Genomic DNA, 21,942 nt, shown 5'->3' with positions numbered 1-21,942 from the left:
CACATTGTGCCCCGAGGACTTTATGAAGTGTTTGGATTATACTTTATCATCATCATCATCACCATCATCATCATCATCATCATCATCATCATCATCATCATCATCATCACTATATTCTAATGGTTTACCGGTAGATAATCGTTTTTCAACCTTGTGATATTTGTATACCGGTACTGGAAAAGGATAAGGACAAATTTTGCATCGTGTTGTTTTTGTCTATTTTTAACCTTTATTTTTAAAATTTAAACTATTTAAATTCTAGATGTTAAAGCCTTTTAGTTTGGAAGAAATTGTATCGTGTCCAAACAACTTTTTTAAGTGTACAGATAATATTTTACCACCACCATCGTCATCATCATCATCATCATCATCATCATCATCATCAATATAATCTAATGGCTTACCGGTGGGTCAGCGTTTCTCAGTCTTCTCATATTCGCGTACCGGTACCGGCAAAATAAGGGAAATTGTTGCATCAAGTTGTTTTTTAGCGTTTATTTCTAACCTACATTATAAACATTTTAAATATTTAAATTCAGAATATTACGGCCTATCTTGTGTTATAGACTATAATTAATTTCGAAAAATATGCATTGTGTCTAAAGGACTTTTTGAAGTGCATAAATGATACTTTATCATCATTATTATCGTCATCATTATCGTATCATCATCACATTATCGCTATATTATAATGGGTTAGGTCAGCGTTTTCCAACCTTTTGATATTTGTGGACAGGCAAAAGATAGGGACAAACTTTGGATCAAGTTGATTTTAGTGTTTATTTTTAACCTTCACTATTAAATTTTAAAATATTTAAATATTTAAATTTCGAAAAATATACATCGTATCCAAGGAACATTTTGAAATGTATAAATGATACATCATTATCATTATCATCATCATCCTCATCATCATCATCATCATCATCATCATCATCATCGCTATATACTATTCTAATTGGTTGGGTTAGCGTTTTTCAACCCTTTGATATTCGCGGACCAGCAAAAGATAAGGAAAAATTTTGCATCAAATTGTTTTTAGTGTTTATTTTAAACCTTTTTTTATTAAAATTTAAAATATTTAAATTCGGAATGTTAAAACCTATCTTGTGTTATGTAATTAATTTCGAAGAATGTGTATTGTATCGAAAAGACTTTTTGAAGTGAACACATGGTACTTTATTACAATCATCTTCATTATCATTATCATCATCATCATCATCATCATCATCATCAATTATCGCCACTATACCGGCATTCCAATGGTTCAAATCGGCATTTTTCAACCTTTCGATATTCATGTACCGGCAATATTAAAATTTACAATGTTTAAATTCGAAACTTTATATTCACATCAGCAAACAGTTTGTTTATATTTCTTCTCTCAAAGTCACTGGCATTTATACAATGCAACATCTGCAGCTTTTTAATTCACAACGTGGTTCCAACGTTGATACCTTAAAGGCTGGTCCACAATAAACCGGGAACGAGAACGGGAAGCGGAGGACGTGAACGTGAAGATTTTCGATTCGCAATAAACCGAGAACGGAAACGGGTATGCTTATCGACATGTATGTCAATAACGATATGTAAAGTCGATATTACGCATTCTGATGTTGTTTGTATTTAATTGACCAATGGCGTTCGCTCATGAGTACAAGCCAACCAACATAAACACAGGTTAACCAACTTAAAAATTTATGGCACGTAATATTCAAGAATTCAATTCAGGTGGTAACCTGGTCACATATACACGTGGCACATATTGAAAGTGATTCTACTTAATTTCTGAGTTAGTTACAAGCAATGGATGAAGAAGAAATTAGGCCTATGTCACGGCCTCCTTGCTACAAAATATACGTCGACGAAAGAGCTAGGCCTATATGATGACAACAGAATAAATCTAGTAGGCTGTGGTCGGAAACGAGAACGGCAAAGTTGAAAGTTTTCCCCAAACTTCCCGTTCCCGGGCTCCGGTACGCTTCTCGTTAATTGTGAGTGCTCACATTTAAAAAATATGTATTTTAACAATTTTTCCCCGTTCTCATTCTCGTTGTCGCTTCCGTTCCCGGTTTATTGTAGATCAACCTTAAGACATAGTTCGGCGCCATCTTTCATTTAGTCCATGTATCTTTCCCTATTTGCAGAGGCCGTCGAAAATGTTGTTTCGCATATGTAATATTCTGGACTCCACTGTTTCGTCGACTGTATTCATATTCCGTGAGGATATATATCAACACGAAAGTAGAAGCAGTAATCGTTAAAATAAGTGCCTGTATGTTGGTATATTTACTCAGATTGAGGATTCATTACTTCGCGGTAACATTCGCTGTGTACTCATCCGACTTCTGTTCAAATTCGTGTTACATTACATATTATTGTTACGTTGGGCATTAATTATATTACCGTCTCTATACCCGGCTTTAGTTGGCTAAGAAAATTTGTTTTTACGGACTCTTTAATACTGATGTCCTTATGTTATTTCTTGAAAAACAACAATGAAACTGCACGTTTAATGGGAGTAACACAAAATGTTTCTATTTAAGGATGTAATACAAACTTCTTTAAGAGTTAAAATTCTTGACTAAAGTAGCCAGAGCAGCTCAAAAGGTGTCTTATCTTTAGTGAAGAATAATAATTGAGGCGCTGGGTGCAATAACAGCGTAAGTTGAAAACCCTTGTTTTGAGAAAAACAATGTCTAAGTTTCAGAACAATGTGGAAATTTAATTAGTACAGATACAGGTACGCGCATCCTTCGTTTTTATATAATATGTTAGACTGTATAAATTATTCGAATTCAATATCTGTTATAATTTAAATACAACCCATTTCAAGATATTTGTAAGCGATATAAAACTTTAGCCGTTATTGCATAGAAAGTCTGAGACTTCTTAAATTAGAGTACCTAGGCTTTAAAACCAGCATAAAAGTGTTATTATACTAACATACACAAACTTTATTGAGTGAATAATAAGAAATAATAGTAAGTTACATTAAATTCCTCATGGCGGAAGAAATTTTCTCATGAAATTTCGGCCAGTGTGCCCACCCAGCATCGTGATGCACTTGGGGAGCTACGATAGGTAGCGAAATCCGGTTGCGAATACCAGCTATAACGGCTGGTGGGATCATCGTGCTAACCACACGATACCTCCATTCTGGTTGGATGATCGTTCACCTCTACTTCGGCATGTGGGCGTGAGGCCAGCAGCCGGCTGGTCGGTCTAGGCCCTTCACGGGCCACGGATTATTATTATTATTATTATTATTATTATTATTATTATTATTATTATTATTATTATTATTATTATAGTACATTAAGGCTTCAGCTTATCAAAATAATACAAAACAAGAATTTTAGCCGATAAGACTTTACATTTTTATTGGAAATACAAACAGAATGACGTTAAATTTCTAGTGAGAAAATCAGAAGATGTATAAGAAAACCAATTCTGAAACTATGCTACAGATGAAAACTTCTCTACTATAGTGTCAAATATTCTTATTCATGATCACTGATTTCACTTTCAGGATGATTTTCATCCAGCACTGTTCAAAATCTAAAATATTTTGAAGAGAACAAGCATTTTCTGGTTTTAAAAATTGCAATAATGAAATATCATTTTTCTTTGATAATTTTAAGCCAGGAAAAGGGACATTTTTTTAAATTAAGTTCTTCTTTTGGTAGTATACTATAGAGGGGTATTGGCTATTTTACGACGCTGTATCAACATCTCAGGTTATGTAGCTTCTGAATGAAATGAAGGTGATAATTCCGGGGTCCAACACCGATAGTTACCTAGCATTTGCTCATATTGGGTTGAGATTAAACCTCGGGGAAAAAACTTCAACCAGGTAGCTTGCCCCGCCCGGGATTCCAACCCGGACCACCTGGTTTTGTGGTCAGATGTGCTAACCGTTACTGCACAGATGTGGACTGGTATGTTATGTTCTACTGAAAAACTGAATGGCTGGAAAACGGTATTGTAAGTATATGATTCTGCCAAAGACCCTGATGTACAGTATAAAACATAAGTGTAACATGTTTATATTGCGAATTTTGAACATTTCGACTTGGCACAGCACTTCTCATAATGAACTCTCCTGCCATATAGAGTCAACGAAATTAAATACAACTTTTACAGTCGATAGAAAAGACATGGAAGATTATGAAAATTCCATCGCCGGAATAACGACTTAAATAGAGTTAAACTGTTATTGCACCCAGCACCTCAATTGTTATTTGGAATATTATCTTGATGTGGTCCAAATATTTTCCTCGTCGATTAACATGTAAATCATCTTGGGATGTATCCGGATGAACTATTACAATTTCCCCCCCCCCCCCATGATTCAATTGCTACCCAGTGCCTGTCAGGGAATTTAATAACTGTTGAGTGAAACTTTTGTTTTAAAATTAACATTCTCTTGTCAATATAGTGTTATCAGCATATTCCAGAATAGCAAATTTGCTTTAAAGTTGCGCTCCTAGAGAGAAAAACTTTATTAATTAAAGTTGTCTGCTTGACATCCCAGTGACCATAAAATATCCAAAAAAGATACAATAGAAAAATGCCACTTTAAACAAGAAAAAATATACTACATAGGTTACAAGACTTGAAGGAAACAATAAAAGACTCTGAGTAGAATGTACTGTTGTGTTTAGATAGCTTGGCCGGTCGTAAATTATGCCTAGTAAATCAGGCAAGTCCATTTGATAATGACAAGGAAAAAAAGGGATGTATGGATTAGTCGCAGTGCAGCTCCTGTAGAGTTCACTTCTTTTCTTTTTACAAGTGCGTAGTATTTACAATTTAAATTTATTAATAGTTCACAAATATAGTACATATACGGAATAATTAAAACTAATCTACACAGAATTAGTAATTTCACACAATAAATATACAATTTTGTAACGCAATTTCTATAATTTAAATATTTAATTTATGTTGTCTTATCCTGCACTTACATCTAGTTTTAGTGCAAGATTCAACCACTCTAGTTTATTGTAAACCTTAATATTTATTTACTTGCTTAAGTTTTTTTCTCGTTTAACTCTACAATGTGCAGCCAGTATATATAAATAATTCATTATGCTATTTTCTTCCATTCCTCTTTCACAACAGAAATATTTATACAGTTCGTATAAGCCCTCTCTACTTGCCAAGCCTTCATTTCTCAATTTAATCTCACAGTATTCTTTTGACATTCCTTCAAAACAATTAAATTTAGAAATAAAAAAGATTGCTGAGTATTTTCTAACTACGTCCAAAATGTTATTAGTTAGCAGTGAAAATGCGTATCTGCCAAATTTGAATTTGTTTGTTAATTCTGTGACTTTACTATCATTTAATAACTCCTTACTTTTACTTCTTGTTTTAGCTATTTTATCTGGAATTTTTGTTTCTGTATATCTATTATTAAAAAGAGATACTGGCTTGCCTCCAATTTCTCCCTGCTGCAGCCCTTGATTCTTTCTTCATTGCACAATTCTGTAACTATAACACAGAACAAGCATAACCACTCATATTTTATAAAACATATTTGTATAATTATTTCTTATTAAATCTTATGACTATCAATCTTTCTTATCTAAGATTTACTCATTCATTACCGTTTTTCATTATTACATTTCTTTTATTTTTAACTAAAAAAGATAAAGACATATTTGTTTTTAAGTGCGTAGTATACCACCTATTGAAAAAAAAACATTAATACCGTAATGGAACCAATAAAGAATTGTAGTTTATTTTATTGTGAGTGGAAGAGTGAAAAGAGAAGACTGCATTATGTTATATACTAGTGTTTGAATAGCAGTAATCGCCCATGAAGTGCAGGTACGTGGCCAATGTTTTTCATCATAGCTGTAACTTACATCAGCATGCATGCAGTTCTCCTCTATCCCACTGAATATGCTGAGAAACTTACTCACTTCACCTCTACTCAAATGTTCGCACATAACACCAGCCAAGCTATCTAAACACAACAGTAAATGATTATGCAACAGACACAAGGAATTTTGCAAGATATTTCTACAAATTTTAACAATTGTTTCATTTGAAATACCAAAAGAACGTAAACAATTATTTGTGAAATCGAAGATCGTAGCGCGGGCACCAAAAAGAAGACCCTTAACCTCCCATGCAATTACACATACCTAAGTTATAACTCTCACTAAAGTGTTTAACTATTTTAACTATCTAAACACCTTTCTATTACTGTGTTGAATAAGGTGGGTGATAAATCATCTACAACTGACTTAACTTCTAAGTGATCTGAGATTGTGTTTCTAACTTTGATTGCATATTTATATCTATTTAAGCCCATTTTGACTAATTGAATTAATTTCAACGGTATTCTAAACTCTTTCATACAATTCAGAGGGTGATCTCTATTTATCCTGTCAAATGCCTTTTTAGAATCAATGAAGACTATATAAATATCTGCTGCAAATTGATATTTATGTGGAAGTACAGCACAGAAGTGGTTCGAGAAATTTAAAGATGGGGATGAATCACTACAAGATTCTCCTCTAAAGGAACTCCTCAACTTCATCGTTGACGAAATAAAGGCCACGATCGAGACTGAAGAAAACATGTCAAGAACTTGCTGAAAGGTTCCACATCAGTGATGAAGCAACTCGCACACTTGTGAGAAACGGGAAAGGTATACAAGGTTCGAAAATGGGTGCCATACGAGTATGATCTGACCAATCAACACTAAAACAGATGTTAGAAGTTCATGTTTGACTGCTTAATCGTTATTTCCGTTAAGATTTCCTCAGCCATGTGTTGAGGAGTAAGAGAAACTGATTCTTTACAACAATCCAAAGTAGCCACACTATTGGCTGTCCCCGGGAGAAGCACAGCCACATATGCCGAAAGTGCACTGTGACAATATAATTTTTATGAGTGTCTGGTGGAGCTCAGCAGGATTCTTCCATTATGAGTTTCTGTCTCAGTGGCTAACTATAACCTCTTAGATATATTCAGACCAGCTAAAACGAATGACGAACTTTTTCCAAGAAGCAATCTGGATTAGTCAACAGTAATGATGTTCTCTTCCTTGAAGGCAGTGCAAAACGTGGAAGATAATAGAGATACTTTATGGGAGATTGGAGTTCGCTTATTGTTACCCTATGACTTGCAAAATTAAGATTTGTCTTTGAATGAAAGGGCTTTGGACAAAAGTTGCAAGCTAGTCAGAAGCCCGGATTTTACGTATATACGTCTGATTGAGGTTCTGTCTGATATGTATCTCTATTATCAGGCAGTACATCTCACTTGACGATATGTGTCAGAGGAAGAACAATTATTTGTATGTATCTGAAGTCTGATTAGTGGAATATGTAGCTAATCGGCGATGTATGCATTGGAGGGGGAAAGGAACTGGCCACCCTACCCCATTATCTCCTGGCCTAGTTTCCTCTTGAGTAATGCCTTATTAGTGTTACTTAAGAGGTCCAAACCTGTCTTTGGACAATTCACTAAACAACAACAATTTATATAATATGTATTATTCCATTCTCATGTAGGTCTAATGTAGTTAAGAGAAAAACAAAAGACGTGCCAGCGAATCACACTTGAAGGTCACTATTTTACATAAATTTTGATATACCGGGCCTTCATTTCAAAACTTCCCAGTCTAAATAACTATTATTTCAATTAAATATAATATAAACAAAAAACATGTCAATTTAGATACTGAAGGGAATGTTTAAAGCCATTATTAGTTGCATTTCAGATTTTGCCTCCCTCACCCAATCTTTCTTTCGAATTTCAAACGGCACCCTTATATTCATTCATTCATTCTTTCTTTCATAGTGTTCTGCCCAAGGGCAAGCCTTTCACTGCAAACCCAGCATTCTCCAGTCTTTCCTATTTTCTGCCTTCCTCTTTGTTTCCGCATATGACCCATGTATCTTAATGTCGTCTAACATCATGATACAATTGTTTACACATCTCATTCATTTGTTCTGACGTCTTTTTTTGTTATTTTAGGTAATTTCATAAACTAAATTGAATGTTTAAAATGTGCCGCAAATTCTACTAGTAAAAATATTTGTTAATGGGAGACGCAAAATACAAACTTTAGAAATTGAAGGACAAATAATTATAAGAGGTTATGAAGAAACAGTATACTTAGAAGTAAATATATATACATATATATATATATATATATATATATATATATATATATATATATGGAAATTATGATAAGATATTAAACATAGGAATAGTGAGAGTAAATTTGCTATACCAATTTTAAATGGAGTGTTGTGGGATACGAATATAACTACAAAACAAAAAAATTATAACAATTGTTAAAACTATTATCTTTTATGGTACTGAAAATTGGCCATTGAAAGAAACAAAGCTAAATTATTGGCAACAGAAATGGATTTTTGGCGTCGAGCTGCCGGAACCACAAGAAGGGGAAAAAATTGAAGTTATTAGACAAAAAATGAGAGTCAAACACAAAGTTTTGAATAACATCTGAACAAATCAGATGGGGTGGGGATGAGAGGGTAAAACCTAAAATGCAATTAACACTGGTTTTAAACTTCCCCCTCAATATCTAAATTGAGTGTGTTTTTAAATTTAATTTAATTAAATTAAATAGTTATTTAGACTGGGAAGTTTGGAAAGAAAGTCCTGTATATTGAATATTTTACATACTTTGAATATATTGCCTATTTTATTTTTTTCCAGTTTAACCTCAATCTCCTCAATGAAATATAGTATTTTTGCTCCAGATTAGATTCAGATAATGGCAATTAAAGAATGGAAATCCTCATGCGTGTTGATATTTTGTATATTTCTTAGAGAAAGCTATATGCGTAACTTTAAGAGTCTTAAGGCCTCTAATGCAACTGACGTAACACTAGCTTACTTTAAGTCACATATATGAAGTATCTTCACAAAACTGTCGTAACATTTCATAACTGTACTTGTCGTGGGCATGAGTAGCGCTCCAGCGAATACGAGGTTATTGAAGCAAGTGAACAAAAACAAGATCATCTCTTAACGACAGATCGTTCCAGGAAATAACGACAAAGAAAACATTCCTCGCCCTTACTAAAGCAATACTCATGTCATCATCCAAGTAACGGATTTAAGACATTGAAACCTGAATATTTATAGAGGTCAGAATATGCTAGTGTTCGCAATACTTGTACTGTATTAGTGATATAAATACATGTTTTACATTCAACTTATTTACTATCTTTTATGGGTAATCATTTTATATATGCACGATTGATTTATGCTACTTAACAATGCTGTCAACGGCAGAAGTTATTGATTGTTTGAGAAATGGTATTAGATAAGAAATAAGTTGATGTCCAATACAGTGCCTGGTTTTTATGTGATATGAAATTGAGAAATATATATCTACATAAATATGAAGTTCAAACTTGGCAAGAAATGTATATACTGTAAATATGTATTAATTTAAAAAATATGGTACTTAAAATCTAGGCAATATTAAATGGTTTATTTTAGACCAATGGTTCCCAAACTTTATTTATTTATTTACTTAATTATTTATTTATTATTATTTATTTATTTATTTGTTTATTTATTTATTTACTTATTTATTCATTCATTCATTCATCCATTCATTCATTTTTATTTATTTATTTATATTTATTTGTTTCTTTGTTTAATTGTTTATATATATTTATTTATTTAATTATTTATTCATTCATCTATTCATTCATTTCTTTGTATATTTATTTGTTTGTTTGTTTATTATTTATTCGTATTTATTCGTTTCTTTGTTTAATTATATATATATTTATTTATTTATTTATTTATTTATTTATTTATTTATTTATCTATCAATTTATTCATTTGCCCATTCTTTCATTTCAACATGTGAACATATACACACAGGATAAACCCATTATATTATTCACGTATACAGCAGTATTAATTGTTTAATACAGAAAAGAATTTACAGGCCTAAATTTGTAAGATATAAATAATTATATATTTATAAATATAAGTTAAATTATTGTATAACATATGTACATGAAATGGCATTAAATGTAGATAAGGACAAATCTAGTGATATAAATACAAAAACATGAAAATGTAAGGGAACAGAAATTGAAATATCAAATTTTAATATAGGTGCTAGTTACTATAATTTAAATACGAAAGTTAATTTTATTACAGTAATAAACTTAGTAACAATACAATTAATTTTTAAAAAATTTCACAGGATAAATTGAAATTTTGAATTGTTTAGCACTCATACATTAATATGTATGCCTTAAATTATGCAATCTATTATAAGTGGGAAGAAGAATTCTAAATAGGGTGAATTTGTATTTTCTTTTGGAATAAAGAATGAAATTTGTAAGAAGAATTATGTAGGACATAACATATTTTCCCTTTATTTTTCTATTACTATATATCTGTACAAGTATCTACAATGGAATTACTGTATTTCATCTGAATTGGTGGATGAAACCCCGTTAATAAGAGTCTGTGATAAGAGAAATAAGAAATATAGTTCATGCAAGAAAGTAAGTCTAGCAAACACCACATCAATGCAAGAGTCTGATCCGTTGCTAAGAAAGTGACGTCAGTTGTTGAAATCTCCGTAACATTTTATCCGTTTATCACACGATCATAAATTTTCACGCTAAAAGAAAACGAAGTGGAATAAAGATAGAGAAAAAGATAGCGTAGAAGGTAAGAGTATGAGAATAGTGGAAACAAAGCGGAATACAAAAATAGAACGGACGAAAAACAGTTTGTGACTACAAAATAAGGACGGAGAGTATCTGGAAGAAACATGTTTACTTTGCCGCTACTCTGTTTTGTTTACAGAAGTAACTGTTAATCCCTTTACATCGCTGGTGTGGTATTTTTACCCTCCATTTCCGGCAAACATCCGCGTAACGCGTAACAGTAGTGGACTGGAACCATGGACGAGCACATTGTTCGCCATTTCGGACAATTACACGCTCTCCCATAGAAAATGGTAGTAAAATGAGGCTCCATTACCCTTGCGCCTAGATTCCTTACTTAACATCACTTCTGTTTTACCTTTAATAAGTTGTTATTACTCCATTTTATAACTTGGTCCTGGCCGCACTTTTATGTAGCCTTACACCTGATATTGCCTCGCCGTGGGGTTACTATGGTCATAAGTTTTGTTAAGTATTTGTGGAGATTGCATACAAAAATGAACATGTCTGCAAATGACGATAAAAGAGACATTTACTGTCTTTATATACCTGCTAAGTAAACACAGCTATATTTGTAAATACTTACCGACTGCCATAACTAGGGGGCGGATGTTGATGACCTAAAAATCTACTTAAAATGATCATTAAAATGCCCTTAAACTAATGGGAAAATGACATAAGATTAAAAGAAAATGACATTTAAATATTATTCACCATACTCGCACCACAACTTCTTAAAAATTAGTCACCTTGTTTCAATAATTGCCCTACAAATCGTGGAGAGAGGAGGCAACTTCCTGGAATTTGGCTAAGATAAAAGAAAAGAGCATGCAACAAAATGAAGGTTTTAAGGAAAAACTATAGATTTTAATGAGGGTTTACAATGTGTTTCAATCAGGGGTAGTCCATGTCAGTGCCTTCATTCTCCGTCTCCTCTTCCTTCCGCGCTTCACTTTTGTTACCAGATCTTCCAGATGAGGGAGTGTGAATGACAAAACAAATTGTGGGCGCAGTGTACATTCTTTCAATCTTTGTGTTAAGAATACTGTCTGCTACAGTAGATATCCCTTCCGAACCATGTTGAGGACACAACGTCCTGTCCAGGACATGGTGAAAGTTTCCCCCCTTCCAAACATAAATTCTAAAGGCACCCTGGTACCGACAAAAGAACAGTAGCGGTCAAAGCCCTCACTTAAACTAAGCTGCTGTCAAGCATTTTATATTACTTCCGTTATGTGAAGTGAAGCCTTCAGAGGAATGGGGGATGGACTTTAGAGTCTGTTCCAAGCTATAAACCTCAAACTTCACTGTTATTCACTTATTCAGTATGTAATTAGTAATGACCTATTTGGTTAGGAAGTGATTTAACAGACCTATCGGTAAAGAAGAAAGTACAATGTATTCCAAATGATCTAAAAGTTCTTCAAAGTATTTAAAAATGCCGAAAAAAATATAAAAATGACCTATTAGTTCAAAAACGTCAAAAAATGCAAAATAAGAAATTACTTTTTTACGTTGATATTAACATAGAAAGAATTTCTGTATTACTAGGCATCGTCCTAATGTGAAAAATAAGAAGACGACTTTTCATCAACATCCGCCCCCTAGTCTTAACCAATGCTGGTTAAATATAGCTTGACAAACATTAAACTATTTCTGATTGTGTAGGCCCAATGTGTGGACATCAATGGTCTAGTGTTCTTGCACCCAAGGTAACCCAGGTTCGATCCCTATTTATAAATAGGGAGGGAAGAAAGAGTTCTTTGCCTTTTTTTTCTTGGCTATACGACTTATTTCATAGTTTATAGCAAAGATGCGGTGTACTATTATTCTTTCTTAAAATAATACACCACAATGTCTCATGTAAAGCGAAATCGACCATATGAGTGACCTATGACAAACGTGAATGTGTTGTGTCATTGATCAGAACGGAACTTTATATATATATATATATATATATATATATATATATATATATATATATATATATATATATAAAAGAAATTATGTGTCTTTTATTATTAATTGTGAAACTTTGAAATTAAGTTATTTCTAGGTTTCTATTTGTGTTAATATGAGCAGTTTGTAATTAACAGAATGTAAAATTACTGATGTGAACTGATGTTGTTTCAGCTCTGTACCGGAGGCTCTGTAACAGATCTGGTTCAAGGACTGAAACGCCGTAATGAACGCCTCACAGAAGATCAGATTGCGTACATACTCAGAGAAACTGTAGAGGTAAGATGCTTCTCAAATCTTAATACATTTTTATACATCATTATCTATCGTATGTAAAACCTACAAGATAACTTGTTTTGTTTTACCCACGTTACTTACTTACTTACTTACTTACTTACTTACTTACTTACTTACTTACTTACTTACTTACTTACTTACTTACTTACTTACTTACTGGCTTTTAAGGAACCCGGAGGTTCATTGCCGCCCTCACATAAGCCCGCCACGTTACTAATGGAATATTATAATATTGCATTATTCTTTCTGATTTCACGGTAACTCTCCCTTTGTATACAAAACTTTTAATTTCGGACGTGTATTAAGGTGGTCATATACACTACACATTTTTTCTTTCATATATCAATGTACAGTAATACTAATTCTTCTACAGCTTCATAACCTTCAAACAATTTCAGTCTCATTTTATACAAATTTTCTTTTAATTCTTTATAACAATTCAATTTATTGTACACAGTACAGTGTTAAAGAATGCCTATATGCCACAATTTTTAACCACCTTCCATGAAACTTGCACTGAATCTGTGTGCAATAAATGCGGAATGTTTTCTAGCACTTTTATTCATGTTTATGAGGAGTAAAGACTAAAATTATTTTTTCACTTCCTTAAATTTTCAGATGAGCAAACTTGTTTAACAGATTATTAAAATAACATTTTTATGAATATATATTCTTTCCTCAGTGCTAAAGAAAATGCATACATTTAAAACAAAAATCATGAAAATATCTTTATTCCTTCAAAAGGTATTGAATTTTGAAGAAATAAAAATGTTACAAAAACTACCGTATCAGTACATTTGCACGCACACCACTGCAAGAATGATACCAAATTAACAAAACAGGTATTACACTGCGATGTATCTACCTGCCTCATCAACATCTAGGCATGCCGTATCGACTATATATTTAACCTGGGCCCGCCCCATCCAAATTCATAGGTAGACAATCCGACAAAATGAATTGCCAACACAGCGAAAAAAAACACCCTCCTCAAGGAGTAAATAATTTATTAATGTACGAAATATTAATTATACACCCATAATCAAGATATATATTTTTAAAAGTATAAAAAAAATCTCATTAAATGCAAAAAAAAAAAAACACAAAAATTTGAAATTTGAACGAAATTTACTTTCAACAGTACTTAGTAAGTAGTTATGCTTTGGAGACACGCTAACGGCCGGGGTCATAGCAAATCGATTACCAGTCTATGTTTAGTGTGACTCTAAACTTGTTGTGATAAGACCCATTTCTGTTCTGTTCGTGTGTTCATCAGCAGAGTAAAGGCTGGTTCACAATAAACCGGAAACGAGAACCAGAACGAGAATTGGAAACTGAGGACGTGAAAGTGAAGATTTTTAATTCACAATAAACCGAGAGCGAAAACGGCTATGCATATCGATATGTATGTCAATAATGATATGTAAAGTCGATATTATGCATTCCGATGTTATATTATGTGTATAATTGGCCAATGACGTTCTCTCATGAGAACAAACCATCCAACATAAACACAGGTTAACCAACTTCAGAATTTATGACACAAAATATTTAAGAATTCAAATCACGTGGTAATCTGGTCATATATACACGTATCCTATATTGAAAGTGATTCTACTGAATATCCGAGTTAGTTATAAACGATTCATGAAGAAGAAATTATACCATGGCCTCTGTGCTACAAAATATACGACGATCAAATAGCTTTATTATGGCAACAGAACAAATCTAGTAGGCTGGATTGGAAACGAGAACGGCAAAGTTGAAAATTGGGTAACCTCATCTACTCGTTCCCCGGGCTTCGGCAAGCTTCTCGTTAATTGTGAATGCTCACATTTAAATATAATACAGCTTAACAATTTTTCCGTTCTCGTTTCCATTTTATTGTGAATCAGTCTTAACTCTCTACGTCTTGTGATACGGAGCGTTTCTGTTCTGTTCGCTATGTGTTTTGTCAGTAGAATGTGAATCTCTCATTAAAACTGCACTAAAGCATTCCATGGTCAGCTTACGAGTATTTTTAAATTTTTAATGAACATTTTCTAAGGTTTTTAGTGTATAGTTACATGCGTATTTTGGCAGCTTTCAGTGCATACAAATCCTACGTCTATTAGTAACACATTTGCAAAATACGGATCGTGGAGAAGAGTGCAAAGAAAGTTTCGAAGGAAGTATCCAAATTTCTCGTGCCATGCAGTGCAACAACTATTCAAACGTAGCGAGAAAATTTCCCACCACACATTTCACATTAGATATTAGGTCTCCCGATTTAAGCCCCTTTGATTTTAATTTATGAAGTACTTCGAAAGAGAAAAAGTTTATGCAAACAATTCTAGTTCTGTGGAAGATTTTAAAGAAAATATTAGGCACGATAATTATACCATTCCACAAGAACAATTTCGCTGTTTGTCAATGAATATTTTTAGAAGGTGCGAACTTTGTGTGGAAGCAGAATGTGGACACTTTGAGGCATGATGTAACACAAGTTAAGTTCTACTTCACGGGAAAATTGCGCCGCAAAACCTCGGTCTAACCCCAGCACGCTATGCGGAGAACATGCCGTGACGAGTGCCGGTTGCATACCAACAGCTGATGAGACACCCGTTAGTATAAGTGCATGCACTGCCATCTACTGAGATTGATGAGAAACAATCAATACTGAACTACGGTGGATCAGTAGGACAGAAACGCATTATGTCCAACAAGAAAGTTCTCGCAATAGGCAAATAGGTGAGGTCAACCTCTTGGTTTAGTGGCTGCTAAGCAGAAGATATCGGATTCGACTCTCACTTTGCTAAGATTTTTCCTTGGTTAGGAATTATTCCTTTGGATATATTATGGCTTCAAGTTTAAATCAGATTTAGTTACATTTGTATTAGAATGAAAATGACTCGATCTAACATTCGGCGAGAATATTCCCATAAGGCAGTGTTTCTCAAACTTTTTTGAAGTGAAGACCCTTTTTTAAGTCAGGACAGTTCCGTGGACCACCTTACTCTTGTTCCCTTCAAAAGCAAATTTATCATTTATGTAGCAAATTTTAATACCAGTATAGGCCTATTTATATTTTTAAAAAATAATTAATTAAAATTAATTTAATTCATTTAATTTTATATTAGTATTAACTAATTAAGCTAATGTGAATAAAAAAAATTCATTTTCGTTTTTTAATAAATCATGGCTATTAGAGTTTGGATAATTTTTAACTTATTAACTAAACAAAATAAATAAATGTTGGCGCTCACATTAATGAGATGGATAAGCCTGCCCATTCTTGCACAGTTCTATTTGGATGTATGCTGGTAAGCTTAAGTCGGAGATCGTCATATACATCGAGTCGATTTCGGTGCTTTGTTTTCATTAGAGTTTGTGATGAAAACCCTTTCTCACAAAGATACGTAAAAGCAAACTGAATTGTAATCTGTAAAGCACCATTGTAGAGTTCATTATAAGTTATTCTCTTTTCACTTGTGATGCGGTCCAGAAATTAACCATACCTTCCGCTTGGAATTTCATTTTAAGTCGGGTGACATTCGAGAGTTCAATTAACTGTTCTCTTTCACTCAATGAAAGTTTGTTATTTTCAATATCGCAATGAAGAGATCACGAACCCGTGAAAATTTGCCATATTTACTTGCAAATAAGTTTAAAATTGTGACCTCAGAATTTCAAAATGCAAACATATGTCATTGCACAATTCTTTTCCAATAACAAAATCATTTTCAACCAAAAAAGATTAGGGTTGGAAATAGTGAAAAAAAAAATCCTCTGTTTTATGGAACCAAGTTTCCTCTCGAACACTTTTCTCATGCGCATTGAGAGCAGTCAAAGAATTTACCTTGTGAGAGAGAGATTTAGCTCGTTTAGTTTCGAGAATACATATGGAAGATATGCCAATGTACTTAGCCACATGTCATCAGCTGATGTGCAGGGAAAAGATGGCGAGAAACACCACGTTCATAGTGCTTTAAATCCCTCTTCTGTTGCTGAGAGTAGAGTGGGAAGTCTGTAGACAGGTAGGGTAATACATTTCATAAAATTTCAGTATTGGGAGAAAAAATGAAAGGTGATTGCCATGTGTCATTTCCAAACTCTGAGATTTTCAGCTATAGTATGATACGTAATTCGTTTGAATTTTATTTTTTCTTCTGTCCTTTTTAAAGGACCACAAGGGCACACTTCGGGGACCATAGGTGGTCCGCGGACAATAGTTTCAGAAACGCTGCCCTAAGGCAATGATGTCACGAAATCAACATGACAACTTATGATTTTGAATGCCGTGTGCTCCTCTGTAAAACATTGCATATAACTGTACGATTACACAGCGTTCAGGATGGATTGCAGTATTTAAGAGAATGTCTCCTTTCGCTGTGTAAACAATTCAATATAAATCGTTGAACACTTGTGAGAAATATCCCACCCTACAAGGAGAACAAGGACAATAAAAGAAAAAAATGGAAGACAAGGAGAACATGGGACATACAAGGAGAGCAAGGGGATTGCATTTTTATGTATTTTTATACCCAATCTTTTCCCGTACCTAGTGATGAGAAAGACTAGTTTTATGTCAAAAAATAGTGCATTTCGATTAAAATAAAAGAACGTTATTTTATTATTTGTAAATTACTTTAAATTACAATTGATATACGTTCAAGGTGCGAATTAACTGGGGGAATGAGGGGATTTCTCCCCTTTTGGAAAGTTATCTCCCTCTCATAAATTCATATTAACATCCCTGCCAGGGATAACTTCTATCCCCCCTCACAAAATATAATTATTTTAATACGAGTATACTTTATACAGTAAAACTAAGCAAAGAAAATAATTTGATGTATTATCATCTCCGACTAGCTGACAACAATCAATAACTTAGGAATTACACATCTTATCTTAAACGTCCTCATGGATATAATTATTAAATTCATATTAACATCCCTGCCAGGGATAACTTCGATCCTCCCTCACAAAATATAATTATTTTAATTCGAGTATACTTTATAAAGTATAAAGTAAACAAAGAAAATAATTTGATGTATTATCATCACCGACTAGCTTGACAACAATCAACAACTTAAGAATAACACAGCTTATCATAAGCCTGCTCATGGATATAATTATTGTTATAACAAGATGCAAGCGTTGAGCCGTATCGAATTATGGTATTCTCTATCTAGGATTCTATCCCCACTCATCAGAAATCTTAATTCGCACCCTGTATACGTTACTTCTCTTAGTTGCAGCTCAATCATAATTTCGGAACCACTGCATTAGTATTTCGTAATTTGTATTTTTGTTAAAAATGTAGTAAGAAAGTTTCTCCAAGTGTTGCGCACAGCATACCCTGTTACGTAAAACATCAATATTTTAGTGGCGGCTGCATGGGGGAGAGCTCAGGGACAATAATTCATTATATTACATAAAACATCAATACTTTCGTGGTGGCTGTCGGAGGGAGAGTTCTAAGGCACCACTTCTTTTGTTTTCGTTTTACCGGTGAATTCTGTTTCATTACTTGAGTTGCTATTATAAATTTACAGCATTTAATTTTGACATTTTGGTATTTTATAACTTAGTCCCTCCAGGGATAAAAATTAAACAGCTGTTACCAACCTTTTTAATATAGGCTATAACATCTACTGTTCCAGATATTTAAAATTCTTCTGAATATACCCCATATCTTACGATATAATTAAGACCTGCGTTTGTTTTCAATACTTACCGTTGTTAAGGCGATGCGATACTGAATATTTACCAGTTTTATCATTTTTTTCATTTTCGCGCTAAAAATATAACTTAATGATTTCATGACAAGTATTTTCATGAAAACTTTATGACGTAATATCAGTATATTAAATCCACAAATGAATTTGGTAGAAGTTCTGTTAATGCACGAGTTATGTGCAACCAAAACTTTAAATTTAATTATCTAAAAAAAAAGTCTTAAACGTTTTCAACGTCAAGGACTCATTTTATTTCTCATTGGTTAAAGCTAAAGTGATGAAACTTGGCATACTTATTCATTAATATCTCTGTTATGTAATGGAGCATTTGATTGGCTGTATTCAGCATAGTTTTATTGCTAGAGAATTATACGTAAAGCAGTATTATTTTTTGTTAATGTTTAGACATTGAAGAAATATTTCTTTACAGATGAACAAATTAGAGTAAGGCATTACCACAGTCTAGTATATACAGTCGCGAAGCTCAATACGTAGTAAATATGCAAACATTAGATAGTTTCTCACCACTAGGATCGCTAATATCGCCTCATTACAGGCAATGCAAAATAGTACCGTCACAGTCTATTGTTTCTAGCACCCTCAAAACTCAAGCTTCGTGACTGCATATAGTAGACTGTGGCATTACTAATGCTCCATTACACAAAATGCAGTGTTACCTTTAAGAAAAATTAGACTTTTTTTTTAGAAATAAGATTTTTACTAAGAAAAATTAAAAAAGAAAAGAAAACAAAATAAGTTTATTTTTCTTATTTTAATGATAAAAGATTGAAATTTACAATGTGTGATTATGATATTGATAAGCATATTCAGTAAAAAGTGTCAACTATCTAGCCAAAAATTTGTGGATTTGAGAAATTTTAGTAGCGCATCGCCTTAAAAAAATTAATTCAGATTGGCCTATCTGGACCATGGCATACTTATTCATTAATATCTCTGTTGTGAAATGGAGCATTTGATTAGCTGTATTCAGCGAGTTTTATTGCTAGAAAATTATACGTGAAGCAGTATTATTTTTTGTTAATGTTTAGACACTAAAGAAATAATATTTCTTTGCAGATGAACAAATTAGAGTAAGACATTACTAATGCTCCATTGCACAAAATGCAGTGTTACCTTTAAGAAAAATTAGGTATCTTTTTTTTAGAAATAGGATTTTTACTAAGAAAAATTAAAAAAGGAAATAAAACAAAATAAGTTTAATTTTTTTAAGCTTTTATGAAAAAAGATTGAAATTTACAATGTGTGATTATGATATTGACACGCATATTCAGTAAAAATGTCAACTATATAGCTAAAAAATTATGAATTTGAGAAATTTCAGTAGCATATCGCCTTGAAAAAAAATTAAATTCAGATTGGCCTATCTGCAACTATTAATTATTTTCATATTGACACTGAATTTTTCTTGTTGGCAGGCACTGATATATCTACACAGTAACCATTGCATGCACAGAGATGTGAAGGGACACAACATCTTGTTAACAGAGGACGCCCGTGTCAAACTTGTGGATTTTGGAGTATCGTCACATTTGGCTGTAACACTCGGCCGCAGAAACACTTCAGTTGGTACGCCGTACTGGATGGCTCCTGAGGTAAGACTTCGTACCTTATCCTTTGCCATTATTGGAATCCGGATTTTCATGCATTTTCATAGTTTTAGTGTTCTAAGGAGCATAGAATGCTATTATCTACAATAATTGTCAATTTATCTTCCCGTTCTTCTGATGCAGGAATTCATTTTATTTTGTTTCCCTAATCAAACTTGTTCCTCTAAAAATGTGCATCTACTATCTGCCCATCTTTCAGATCTTCCTCCTCTCTTCCTATCTCAGGGTCTGTCTTCTTTGACTCTTCTCACCATCCGATCTGCCTCTATTCTATCTACAGAATCTCTAAAACCTCTTGGATCAAAATAATCCAGATGATAGGGAAGTTTAAACTGAATATTTTGAAATAGTCAAACAATTAGTTTCATTGATTGTAATATCTGTTTTCTTTTCCTCTTTTTACTTTTTATTCTGTTAATTAATAAAATACGTGTATGACTTGAGGCTTTCCCGGCGTTTGATGTAGAATAACTCTTCTCGGGTTCTCAGCCAGGTGAGTTGGAGATTAGCTTCCAAGCTTTCGACGGCTAGCTCTGCCATCTTCTTCAGGGAAAGCCGTCGAAAGCTTGGAAGCTAATCTCCAACTCATCTGGCTGAGAACCCGAGAAGAGTTATTCTAATAAAATACTTATCTTAAAATTTTGTCAAACATCCCCTGAGCACGAGTATGTACTCTTTCTGGGGGTACTAAAGTGATTTTTATAAAATATATATATATATATATATATATATATACATCGTCGTTGATTTTATAAAACCTCCTATGTGACAGTTCAGAACATATTTTTTCAGAAGGAAGTTAAAATTAATTAAATATCAATAGGCCTACACTGATCTTCGATAATATAATTTATGTTCATCATATTCACTAACGTTTTCTACCGAATTAGGGTAAACATAGGTAATTTTGTGATAATTTCATGAAAATTAATTTAAAATGCAAATGTGTAAATATTTCCTTATTCCGATTTTTTCATCTAAAAGACGATAATGTGCTGTACAAATCTGGACACATAAAAGATTCGACACGTTCTTGAACAAGTGCCAAAAACCACTTTTACAACTTAAGCTAAAAGGTTGGTTATTTCGTGATAACCTTGGTAATTTCGTGATATTACATGATAATTTCGTGAGAGTTAGAAGAACTGTGTAAAAATTCATTAAAGTCAAATTAAATTCTCATTTATTGTTACAAGACTTCAAACATAGTAATTCCGTCTAATATTCATAGCAAGAAAACATAGAAATACATATCAACACATAATAAGAATGAAATCAAAGTAAAACTTGAAATTGAAAAGGCATCTTCTTTGCCCTGAAAGGGTGAACACTTTTATTACGGACTTTACTATAGCCTATATTACTAGGGTAACTCCAAAAAGTAATCCATAACATTTGTTTAAAAATTATATTTTTATCCTACAGCTTTGCTATTGTCACAGAATGTAGATACATCCTTTAGGAACAAAATGTCACTTTTCCACATAATCCCCGTTCCTTTCAACTGCCTTACATAACCTAGGAACGAGGGCCTGTAGACCAGCACGGTAAAAGTCTGGACCAACACGTCTGAGCCACTCTTTAGCAGCGTGCACAAGGGAGTCATCTTCTAACTTCGTTCCGCGAAGGGAGCCT

The 21,942-nt window shown here is 33.1% G+C and overlaps 1 protein-coding gene across 7 annotated transcripts in view; it reads left to right on the top strand.

Moving 5' to 3' along the window:
* Positions 1-21,942, top strand: part of LOC138692931 (myosin-IIIb-like) — a 519,118-nt gene that overhangs the window by 425,899 nt on the left and 71,277 nt on the right. For all 7 annotated transcript variants that reach the window (XM_069816353.1, XM_069816334.1, XM_069816367.1 and 4 more), the window contains 2 exons: positions 12,837-12,941; positions 20,116-20,292. In XM_069816353.1, coding sequence (XP_069672454.1) covers positions 12,837-12,941; positions 20,116-20,292 — 282 coding nt within the window. The remainder of the gene's footprint in view (positions 1-12,836; positions 12,942-20,115; positions 20,293-21,942) is intronic.

The sequence above is a fragment of the Periplaneta americana genome, chromosome 2 (genome assembly GCF_040183065.1).
Source record: "Periplaneta americana isolate PAMFEO1 chromosome 2, P.americana_PAMFEO1_priV1, whole genome shotgun sequence".
NCBI classification, from domain to species: domain Eukaryota; kingdom Metazoa; phylum Arthropoda; class Insecta; order Blattodea; family Blattidae; genus Periplaneta; species Periplaneta americana.
This window is presented reverse-complemented; position numbering and strand designations above follow the sequence as displayed.